This window comes from Maylandia zebra, linkage group LG14 (assembly GCF_041146795.1).
Source record: "Maylandia zebra isolate NMK-2024a linkage group LG14, Mzebra_GT3a, whole genome shotgun sequence".
Taxonomy (NCBI): domain Eukaryota; kingdom Metazoa; phylum Chordata; class Actinopteri; order Cichliformes; family Cichlidae; genus Maylandia; species Maylandia zebra.
Genome location: NC_135180.1, coordinates 11,805,201 through 11,816,667, shown reverse-complemented (window position 1 = coordinate 11,816,667; position 11,467 = coordinate 11,805,201). Strand labels below are relative to the sequence as shown.

The 11,467-nt window shown below is 40.3% G+C and overlaps 1 protein-coding gene across 5 annotated transcripts in view; it reads left to right on the top strand.

Moving 5' to 3' along the window:
- LOC101479958 (von Willebrand factor A domain-containing protein 5A) overlaps positions 1-11,467 on the top strand; it is a 34,323-nt gene that overhangs the window by 13,972 nt on the left and 8,884 nt on the right. For 3 of the 5 annotated variants that reach the window (XM_076892204.1, XM_024804884.2, XM_014409428.3), the window contains 18 exons: positions 219-352; positions 749-806; positions 1,181-1,383; positions 1,473-1,695; positions 2,857-3,023; positions 3,096-3,210; positions 3,359-3,531; positions 3,621-3,709; positions 3,802-3,946; positions 4,190-4,269; positions 4,360-4,474; positions 4,604-4,762; positions 6,724-6,827; positions 7,623-7,843; positions 9,180-9,230; positions 10,566-10,613; positions 10,846-11,048; positions 11,138-11,360. In XM_076892204.1, coding sequence (XP_076748319.1) covers positions 767-806; positions 1,181-1,383; positions 1,473-1,695; positions 2,857-3,023; positions 3,096-3,210; positions 3,359-3,531; positions 3,621-3,709; positions 3,802-3,946; positions 4,190-4,269; positions 4,360-4,474; positions 4,604-4,762; positions 6,724-6,827; positions 7,623-7,843; positions 9,180-9,230; positions 10,566-10,613; positions 10,846-11,048; positions 11,138-11,360 — 2,359 coding nt within the window. In that variant the 5' untranslated portion in view covers positions 219-352; positions 749-766. The remainder of the gene's footprint in view (positions 1-218; positions 353-748; positions 807-1,180; positions 1,384-1,472; positions 1,696-2,856; positions 3,024-3,095; positions 3,211-3,358; positions 3,532-3,620; positions 3,710-3,801; positions 3,947-4,189; positions 4,270-4,359; positions 4,475-4,603; positions 4,763-6,723; positions 6,828-7,622; positions 7,844-9,179; positions 9,231-10,565; positions 10,614-10,845; positions 11,049-11,137; positions 11,361-11,467) is intronic. The other 2 variants (XM_076892205.1, XM_076892206.1) reach the window with 2 other exon arrangements.

The window sequence follows — 11,467 nt, the reverse complement described above, 5'->3', positions numbered from 1 at the left end:
CAGTGCATAAAAAACTTCGTGGAAAACACAGTGACTTTTTCTAACACCGCACTGTGTTGCTGTTATGTGGCTGTTGCTTCCTCTCTGCTCACTGACATTAATTGATATTAACTGTGCTGGTGAGCAGCAGCTGGTAGATGCACTTGATTGCTTCGGCTGGCTGCTGAAGCCTCGCCCACCTGACTGTCCCAGCCCTCAGAACTGTGTTTTTTCCACAGCTGTCTGCAGAGCACAAGTGGACATCTCTGTCTTCGGCTGGACCTTTTACTGCGACTGTTTTAGAAACGAGCGCGTTTACGTCACAAACAGCAGGAGGAAAGTATTTGCTGGACCAACGTCAGTGTTTTAAGAGGTAGGAATTTATTCCATGTGTTTTATGAAGGTTAAGATGACGCATCAGAATCTTTGATCGAAATTAGCCTTCTTCATAGATCGTAGTGTCTCCACATGGTGGGTCTTTTCCATTTTATTGCCCGTCAGAGTAATATCTGAAAAAAAAAGAGAGATTTTATTTGCCCACACAACAACAAAAATATCTTTCAAAGTTTTTTTCAAGTTATAATATTTCCATTTATATCTTTAAGGATGATTGCTTTTCTTTGTTTTTATTCTGATATTTTGAAAATGACCTCAGGTTAAGTCTTTCAGATATATCTTAATCACTTTATGTTGTATTCAGGCTGGCTATATTTTAATGAAAGTTACGTGTCAGTATAACGATCATGTTCAAATTAAATCTCTGATTTAGCTGTGAATAGGTACAAAGATGGTGTTCTGTGGTCTACGCAGTGTCCAGATGGAACCAGGTAAAACATCACTTAATAAATACAATTTCATAGGAGATTGGGGGGGGGGGGGACGGCTGTAGCTCAGGAGGTAGAGCAGGTTGCTTACCAATTTGGAGGTTCGACCCCCGTCTGTTGCAGTCTGCATGCCAAATATCCTTGGGCCATGTACCAACCCCAAGTTGCTTTCTGATGCATCTATTGGCGCATGATTGCCTGTGCACTTCCATAGAAAGAGTATAGAAAAAAGTGCTTGTGCAAATGGGTGAATGAGACAAGTTGTGTAAAGTGCTTTGAGATAGAGTAGAAAAGTGCTGTATAAGAACCAGTCCATTTAACTGGTTTGACCAAGTTAAGATGTGTTGTAAATTTGGATGTTTCTGTTTGACTGTCAGTTCCTCTGAAGAGCATTGAGGTGGAGCTGGAGGTGAGGGACCATGTGGCTACAGTGGTATCCACTCTGAACTATGAGAACAAGGAGGACAAACCATTAGAGGCTGTTTTTGTCTTCCCTCTGCCTGGAGATGCTGCTGTCTGTCATTTCAGTGCTCAGATTGGACAGACACAGATTGTAGCTGAGGTGAAGGAGAAACAGAAGGTGAGCTGGACAGTAAATATAACCTGATTATAAGTGAGCTTCAAAATAAACACAGTGAATGTCACTGACATGTGTCACCTGTGCTTCAGGCTCGTGAATTGTATGATGATGCTCTGAGCTCCGGTCAGCAGGTCTGCCTATTGGCAGAGAGTGATGAGAGTCCAGATATATTCTCTCTGTGTGTGGGCAGTCTGCCTCCAGGAGAGAGCGCCTCCATCAGGTTGGAGTACGTCACTGAGCTGGCTGTACAGGCTGATGATGGTCTGAGGTTCTGTCTGCCTGCTGTGCTCAACCCTCGATACCAACCTCAGGGTAGGACAACTGTAGCTTTTCTTTTGATCCTGCTTGCCTTTTGTGTTGTTCTCTGTCAAGATAACCTTTGTTGCCACTGATTTTCAGTCCACCTCTTGTGTAAATTCGTATGCCTCGAACCCTTTTTCCCTTTTATAAGAATGGCTTCTTGATAGCCACCCTCCTTTTGAGAGCGTTTCTGATGAAGCTTCAATGAACCGTAAATGGATCAACTAAAGACCCAGATCCATCCCTCGGGTCCTGTTAGCTGTTCGCTGGATCTTTTTCCTATTTCTTAAGGACATGACTTTCAAATCATTATGTGCTGTAGATAGTTTGTTAGGCCTGGCACTTCTTCACCTGTCTAGTTTCCACAATGTTTTAAGGACACACTGCACAGCTTACCCAGATATGTCAAGTTTTTATCTAATAGCACTTTGGCAATCATCTTATTGGTGCCAAAATATTATTTTATAAATGTCAAAGTGTTATTTTTTTACTTTTTCATGGTTTCAGCTAAAGAAATGGGAACAACTGATGTGTACTTGCAACAGGCTGCCTAAAGATACAGTTTAAAATTGTGTCCACTTTGCTAAGTTGTCTGTTATGTGTAGACACAACACTGGTTCCTCCCTTGAGTTGGGTGCCCATGAAAAAGGCACCTAACATAATATGTACACAAGCTTTTATTACTGCACCTTCTCATACCTGGGTTTACGTCCCCCTTATGTAAATGTGTATATGAGGGAGATTTACAGAGAACATTAAAAGTCAACATCCAAATATATGGCCCTGCAGATGATACTTAGCTTTATCTATTGTTGAAGCCAGATGGCAAACAACAATTGAACTAAATTATGCTGAAAAACTAGTTCATGCATTTATTACTGCAGCGAGAGTACTGACTGGGCCTAGAAAAAGAGAACATATTTATCCCATACTGGCTTCTCCTAATTGGTTCACTGTCAAATCCAGAATCAAATTTATAATTCTTTTACTCTCATGTGACTTTTGTTTCACTGTGATTTGGTACTATACAAATAAAACTGAAGTGAAATGTATTAAAATCAAATAACAATAGAAAGAAAACCAGAACATGAGGTTCAATTAATTTTTCTGTGAACCTTGAAGTTGATACTGTAACAAAAGATTTACTTCTAATCAGTCTGATACTGTGTGCAGGTAGTGCAGGTGCAGGTTTCCAGGTAACTTCTGTTCCAGCCTCTCTGGAGCCCTACAGTCTGTCTTTTTCTGCCCGAGTGTCCTCTCCTCGTCCAGTCTCTAAAGTAGAGTCCAACTGTTCCCTGGACCCTCTGCAGTACCTCAACACTGATCAAACCCAGGCCACGGTAGGTAGAGTGCTGATGTGTCTGTGTTACTTGTTACTGATGAATAAATATGAATGTGTTTGTGGTGTGCAGGTCAAGCTGGCTGCAGGACACAAGTTTGACAGAGATGTTGAACTGCTGATTTATTACAAAGACGCCCACCAGCCCACTGCTGTGGTGGAGGCAGGACAGGCCTCTGCTGAGCCGGGTGAGTTGTTGGTTTGCACATTTTTATTTGCAAACTAACAACTGATGATTTAAAAACGTGTCCTCTTTCTTCCGGTGGGAGATAACAGTGTTTAAATATATTGTAAACTATAAAGTTTACATTCTTTTCCCCTTTTCATGTGTTTCAGGCTCTCTGATGGGTGATCCAATGGTGATGGTGAGTCTGTACCCTGAGTTCCCCCAGTCTGTGATGTCTTCAACGGCTCCATGTGGAGAGTTTGTGTTCTTAGTGGATCGATCTGGAAGTATGGGATTTAGGAACCACGGATTTCCTCGCCAGACTCGCATCCACGGTGCCAAGGTATTCATAATAAGTTTACTCTGAAATCTTTAATTTCATGATGTGCCTCTCACACAGTGGCCTCACCATCTTTTCCCTCTTCCCTTAAGGACACTCTACTGCTGCTGTTGAAGAGTTTACCAATTGGCTGCTATTTCAACATTTACAGTTTCGGGTCCAAATATGAACACATCTTCCCGTGAGTCTCTGCCTCACATCAGTCAGCCCAACAAAAGTCTGTTTTTGATACGAAGTACATGTATTTGTGTATTGGTGTTTGTGTAATGACAGTAAGAGTGTGGAGTACAGCCAGAAGACCATGGAGGAGGCTCTGAAGAAAATAAAGAAGATGAAGGCTAATCTTGGAGGAACAAAGATCCTGAAGCCCCTCAAATATATTTACAGCCAGGCCTGCATTCCCAATCAGCCCAGACAGGTAACACAGACATATACACTGACATTACACTGACTATTAATGCACTTTTTTTTAAACGCCCAGCTTGAACAGTTATACAAAGTTAGTGTAGTGTCCAGGAAACAGTTCTGCTCTTTTGTTTGCTTGTTTATTGTGTATTACCATGAAAGTATTTTTGTTTTTGAAACTTAACTCAGCTCTCAGAACTAGTTGTGTGTTTCTGGGTCTGATGTTATGTCCTTATGTGCCAACTCTCCTCTCCAGCTGTTTGTCTTTACTGATGGACAGGTGGGAAACACCAAAGAAGTGATCGATCTGGTGAAGAAGAATTCAGATTCTCACAGGTGAAACTACAAAAAAACTGTTATATCTACACAATTACCAGAATGTCCAACATGTCCTCTGTGTACACAACAAAAGCTGTTGTATTGCAGGTGTTTCTCTTTTGGGATTGGGGAAGGGGCCAGCTCTGCTCTCATCAATGGGATGGCCAAGGAAGGAGGAGGTCACGCTCAGTTCATCACAGGGACTGACAGGATGCAACCAAAAGTAAGACAATAAGTCATAATAATTGTCATCATAAAAAGACAACATGATGTTATTATTAGGACAGAATGATTAAAAAAAAACCCCATAAATGTATTTTTTATTTTTTTTTCTAATTCTTGTTGTTGTCAGGTGATGCAGTCGCTACGATTTGCTCTGCAGCCAGCTGTGGTCGACATCTCAGTCACATGGGATTTACCAAAGGAAGTGTCTGTCACTGTCCTCTCTCCACCAATCACAACACTTTTCCAGGGTCAGAGGTCACTGATTTATGCCCAGCTCACTGGACAGGTAGGAGCAGCAGCCTCTCATTAGGGGTGCAACGATACTCGTATCGATATTGAACCGTTCGATACAGTGCTTTCGGTTCGGTAAGCATATGTATCGAACAATACAAAATTTTTAATTTATTTTATCAACTTTCCTTCTGACGATGCTGTCTGTGTTGAGCGCTCAGTGAATCTGCACTCGACTGCTCCGCCTAGGCTGCACTGTCGAGTGCAGATTCACTGAGCGCAGGGCAAGCTAGCCAGACAGAGGTTAAGCTCTCGTTGCAACATGGCAAATTGAACCTCCCCCACCCTCATTCAGATCTGGCGTTTGGAACTATTTTGGTTTTCATGTGAAGTATGACCCTGAAGACAGTATGTTGGATGTGCCAGGCAATGCTCAATTACATGGGTGGGAACTACTGCGTTAGCGCAGTTAGCTCGTTAACGTGTTGGCCGTCCAGCCCCACACACGGGGCGATCCGCGGTAGCTCGTTAACGGAGATTTGCCGTGTTGTGGCGTTAACTTCATTTCAGATTAACACTGACAACACTAGTGTGAACACAATGAATATGACTGCACATTTCCTTCCGACATCATCCTAGTGCAAAGACAAGTGGAAGCAGACAAAAACAAGCACGCACGCATGCTACAGACTTTACCAGAGTCATTTAGACAGCCGTTAGCACAGGATTCTCCTTATGGGACCTGATATCTTTAATATGCTGCTGAGAATATAGCCCAGAAGAAGCATATAGTATAGCTTTTATTTTGGAAAGAGCCATTTCTCTGTAATAAACTCTCTTTTCCAAAGATGAGTGATTCCTCAATCAGATACAGGGCTTGCAATATCGCTAGCCCGACGTCCCGGGGCTAGCGATTTTCCCAGTCGGGCTACCAAAATCTATCTCTGCCCTGCCCGTCAGCCTATCGTAGGAAGGAAAAATATATGTCAATGCTTTTGCATTCTTTCGGAAATGTAGCTGGGTAATTATGTCATTGGCATCGGTGAGCCACTGTCAATATGTGACATATTGAAGTCGCGTTTGAATTTGCGCTTGTTTTTTGCTTTCACTTTGCAATCGCGCGAACTGTGTATAGAGAGCGACAGTACTGATTGGTGAGTGATGATAATTTGCGCACCAATTCCTCTGACATTGTCTTATCAATCGTTAGCTTACTATGCAAACATGACAAGTGAACTCTCCCGCAGCTTAAACATGTGAGAGGTTGATCGCGCAGAGAATCGCTGACCGTTATGTGTGTGTGTGTAAAAGCAGCAGGATATATATTTTAGTTCTGCTGAGCCAAATAAGACAGGTCAGGGTGAAGAAGTGACAGCCAAAGAAAAGCTTACCACAAAACGGAGAAGTTATGACAAATCAGACTATAAGGCAAAAAGAAAGTGCAGCTTTATGGTTTCATGGACAAAATAATTTCTGTGGCTGCAATATGACGAGCTAAATAACCAGGGCTGCACATAAGTGGTCCGCAGGTGCGCATTCGCTGTCAAAATAAAAAACGTGCACAAGATAAGAAGTTGCAATGCGTGTTTGCGTACATAAGATTTTCTGGAGGAGGACAGACATTTGTTTAGAACTCTTAAAGATGTCGAAGAAGCTCCTTTAAGCAATTACTGTGATGTTCCTCCACCGCCAATGAAATGTCAGGAGTCCGAACTACAAAAGAAGCACGTATTCTCGGAAAAGTAGTTGCAGGAGGTGAGCTGGCTTCAAACAAATGATGAACGCACAAAGAAGTGGTGCAGAATGTGCTGTGAAAATTTAATAAATGACAAATTAAAAAGGCATGAACATTTTTTTTTTTTTTTTTGGTATCGAAAAAAATATCGAACCGTGACACCAAAGTATCGAACCGAACCGTGAATTTTGTGTATCGTTGCACCCCTACCTCTCATGTTGTTGTTTAGGTATTTGATGACAGTAATTAACGTGACTTCTAACACTGTAATTCTGTGTCAGAGCTCAGAGGCAGCAGAGGGCTGTGTGACGCTGAAGTACAGCCTGGCAGGTCATCCCTCTGAGAACCAGCTGCACTTCAGTCTCAGACCTGCAGAGGACACTGGGTAAATGAGTTCATATCTAGTGTCAGAATTAGATATGAAAACAGAATAAAGCATTATGCATATGTCAACGTGACTGCATTTGCTTTTAACTCAGAACACAAGAGCACCTAACTACTACATGTATTTTTGTAGGATAAAGAAAAAAAGTTAATTTCATGTCAGATTTCTATGGAAGCCCGTTTCCGCCACTAAAAAAAAAAAAAAAGGATCCATAACTCAAAATTTCGAGTTATTTTCTCGAAATTTCGAGTTATTTTCTCGAAATTTCGAGTTAGCGCTGCCAATCAGTAATCTACGTGAATGACGTCATTTCCATGTTACCCGGAAGCTGAAGCCCTCAGCTACAAATGCTGCAGCTAAGCTACCGGTATTACATCCAGTCGTGAATGCACAGATTGCTGAGTGTTTTCAGCCTGGCTTCACAAATGATGAAATCCCTGTGTTATTAGCTGAATCACATGGTGTTACTATCAGCAAACATACTTTAATTTGTTGGGATCCGTTTTTGAGTGCGCGGTCCTGCGCCATATGCTTCTGGGTAACAAGAAAGCGACCTCATTCACGTATATTTTTGATTGGCAGAGCTAACTCGAAATTTCGAGAAAATAACTCGAAATTTCGAGTTATGGATACTAGCTTTTTTTTTTTTTTTTTTTTTTTTGTGGCGGAAACGGGCTTCCATAGATTTCTGTTCATTAATAAGTTGCATTAAATATATCATTTTTGAATTTATTTTGGCAAGATGAAAGTGTAAGAAGAATCCCAGCTGTACTTCTTCTTTCTCCCTGTTTGCAGATTAACAGTCCACATGTTGGCTGCTCGAACTCTGATTCGCTCCCTCGAGATGGAAGCAAGAGACAACAAAGGAGAGCGTGATGAGGAAATGAAGAAGAAGGTGGAGGAGTTGAGTATCCAGTCAGGAGTGAGCAGTGCCTTTACTGCCTTTATTGCTGTTAGTAAAAGCAGTGGTGAGGCGATACAAGGACCCCTGATAAGCATAGAATGTCGAGCAAACCGTGAGTATTCACATTTATATTTTCTGTATTCTGAAACACTGAATGTTGTTTTGCTTGTCCTTTCAAGCCCTACTTTATTAACACAACATGAGCTCAGAAGGATGTACTGTGAAACATGATTATTAGCACCATATTTTGACCTCTGAGTTGGAGTTTTCATTGCCAGGAAGGTAGATTTCTTTTTACCTTGTTCATTCACAGTGGTAACTTATGCCGAACACTTAATTGGTCTTGAGCAAGTTATATTGAGAGTTTCAGTTCAAAATCACTCTTTAAAATATGCAAAATGTAGGCCTCTACTTACGAGATGAGTTTTACACATGTAGTCTGCAGAGCTGTATCTTACTAACACAGCTGAAGGAAGGTATGCATGAAGTCACAGCAGCACAAAATGTGCAGTGCATGCACATGGCCCCAGTAGTGCTCGCTGGAAGCAACAATAAGGTTGCCAAAGTCTTGTGAGAGCTCATTTGTTTTACCCATCACGAGATGTTTCTTGTGTGACACATTGGTAATGAGACACCTTTCCAGAGGCCATCAGTTGGGACTGAAGCAACTGATATTAATTTGCACTAAGTGTCAGAACTGCTTTTTAATTACTGATAGATATTCTTCTTTCCATGCCCTTTTGCTCTTCCCTTTCTTCATGCGTTTTTCCCCTGTGTCATTTCTCATTTTTACACAGAATTTATGGACACGTTTGGCTTGATTTCTTAGTATTTTTGGATTGGATGAGTTGTTAATGATTTTTGGTTAGAGCTTCATGTCAGTAGCACCTTTAAAAATACATTAACTTGGAAAATTGGTGACATGTTTAATACTTATTTTAGCCACTGTGTGTATGTGAGAGAAAAAGACTCTTCACCACCACCTGGTGGTTGCAGGAAATTATGAGCAATTATTTTGTGGAAAAGTAAAATAGAATCAAAGGCTTTACACTGCTGCGTCTCCATTTCAGACCCATTAGTTACATTTGTAAGTGTGAAAATATGACGATATACTATAGAAAGTTCAAATGGTTATTTTCGGTGACTTAGTGGAAAACGGATAAAACATCTGAGGTACTGCAGACATCAAATAAGGATATACTGAAATGAATACGTTTCATGATTTGGATAATGCAAAAAATGAAATTCAGGGATTTTTTTTTTTTACATTTTGAAACATATTATTTTGTATTTTGCATCTTTTTCCCGATTTTAACTCTCTTTTACAAAATTGTTATGGCTTTATGATTGAATTAAGATTTATTTTTTTTTGCTACAGCTTGTCTGTAAATACACTTCAAAGACACTGTTTTTAAATCATGATTATAACTTTGTCTTGTGTCACACAGTTTTATTCCTTCGCCAATACAGTTTTTCAGATTCCTGTGAGATCAGTAAAGGTAAGTAGTTTTACTGGAGCATGTGCAAACATAAACTGAAAAATAGTGTATAAGACAAAACAGAGTTCGTGCCACCTTTATTCTTCAGCGGAGCCTGAACTCCCTTAGAAGCTTTCTTGTAATTTCTTTATTTATTTAAAATTCAGGAATAGTTCTCCGCCTGGCTTGACTAACCAACAAGCAAATAGCATTCCTGGGAAAATGGTCGGGTACTAGGATTTATTTCTACAAGCATTCTGGAAAACTATTGCTTAATGCCACAAAGTCCGTCTTCTTTAAAGCCAATTTTTCAATTAGTCATTTTTTTAACCAATAAATTGGCACTTTTGAAGTTCCTCCACGGGTATAGCGGTTAAAACATATTCTCGGCGAGAAAGTGGTTGCTTGTTTAATTCCAGACAGACATAAATTCTACATTTGGGTTTCACCAGGAAGGACATTTGCAGAATAAGCCCTTAAGGAAAGGTAGTAGCTGGAATAAGATTTTAGTTAGCACTGTTTTTGGATTGTGTGTTTCTTTGAGTTTCTGTCTTAGTTTTTGCTATTTTCCATAGATTTTATTAATGACAGGTAGTATTTTGTTACTTCCCTGTCTTCTCTGCATTTAGTCTAACTTTAAAAAAAAAATTGATCATCTTTAAGTTTCAACACTTTCTTGTCACTTGTCAGTAATTTTGATCATTTTTATGAATTATGGGATAGTATTACTACCTTTCATTTAATTGATTGTAGTCCAATGTTTCCTCCAATATACCAGCTTCTGTCTTCCATACAGAAGGCAGTATAGTATGGAATTCCCTGTTTATCCAGCCTCATAAACCCCACCCTTGAGATTTTGTTGCTTTTTTAATTCTAAAACCTGACCTTTTAAAACCTACTGAGAATATTTTGACCAGTCATTGAATTTAACCAAAATTCTGATACTAAGTAAAATTGAAAATAATAATAATTTTGATATATTTTCCAACCATAAAATGGAAGAAATTGTGCTACTCTTTGAACTAGATAAATACAAGTTTTTATTTATTTATAGACTGTGACTCAGAGGGGATTGTGCAGGGACTGTCTACAAAGTGCAAGGTTGAAAAGAGAGAGAGATATTTTAATCTAACTAATACAATAGTTTTTTGTTTTTTTTTAAAATAACTTCCTGCTCTTCTGTAGGTTATATCACAAACTTTAGTTCAGGTGTTTTGTAAAAAGACCTGAGATTGCATCCTTTAGCCGTGTCATATTCACTTTCTGTATTCATTCTCTCAGTTTGCCTTTGTATGACATTAATGTGTAAATGTATCAGTTCCAGTAAACTAAAATCTATGATTTGTCTGTATATAGGTACAAATACAGGATCCTGTGGTCTGATAACTGCCCAGAAGGACCCAGGTAAAAAAAAAAAAAAACATCCGCTCCTGCATCTCTGATGGCATGAAGGTGGATTCAGTTGCATCAGAAAACAAAAAATACTATAAAGGCCCAGAATTGTTGAAACACTAAAGAAGTTAGAAAAGTAGGGAAAAAAGTGGAAGAAGTATTGACTTAGACCCTACCTCTTTCATAATTCATTCATAATGTACCATCTGTAAGTTTGGATGTTTTGATTCTGTTTGTCTGTCAGTTCCTCCGAAGAGCATTGAGGTGGAGCTGGAGGTGAGGGACCATGTGGCTACAGTGGTCTCCACTCTGAACTATGAGAACAAGGAGGACAAACCATTAGAGGCTGTTTTTGTCTTCCCTCTGCCTGGAGATGCTGCTGTCTGTCATTTCAGTGCTCAGATTGGACAGACGCAGATTGTAGCTGAGGTGAAGGAGAAACAGAAGGTGAGCTGGACAGTAAATATAACCTGATTATAAGTGAGCTTCAAAATAAACGCAGTGAATGTCACTGACATGTGTCACCTGTGCTTCAGGCTCGTGAGGAGTATGATGATGCTCTGAGCTCCGGTCAGCAGGTCTGCCTATTGACAGAGAGTGATGAGAGTCCAGATATATTCTCTCTGTGTGTGGGCAGTCTGCCTCCAGGAGAGAGCGCCTCCATCAGGTTGGAGTACGTCACTGAGCTGGCTGTGCAGGCTGATGATGGTCTGAGGTTCTGTCTGCCTGCTGTGCTCAACCCTCGATACCAACCTCAGGGTAGGACAACTGTAGCTTTTCTTTTGATCCTGCTTGCCTTTTGTGTTGTTCTCTGTCAAGATAACCTTTGTTGCCACTGATTTTCAGTCCACCTCTTGTGTAAATTC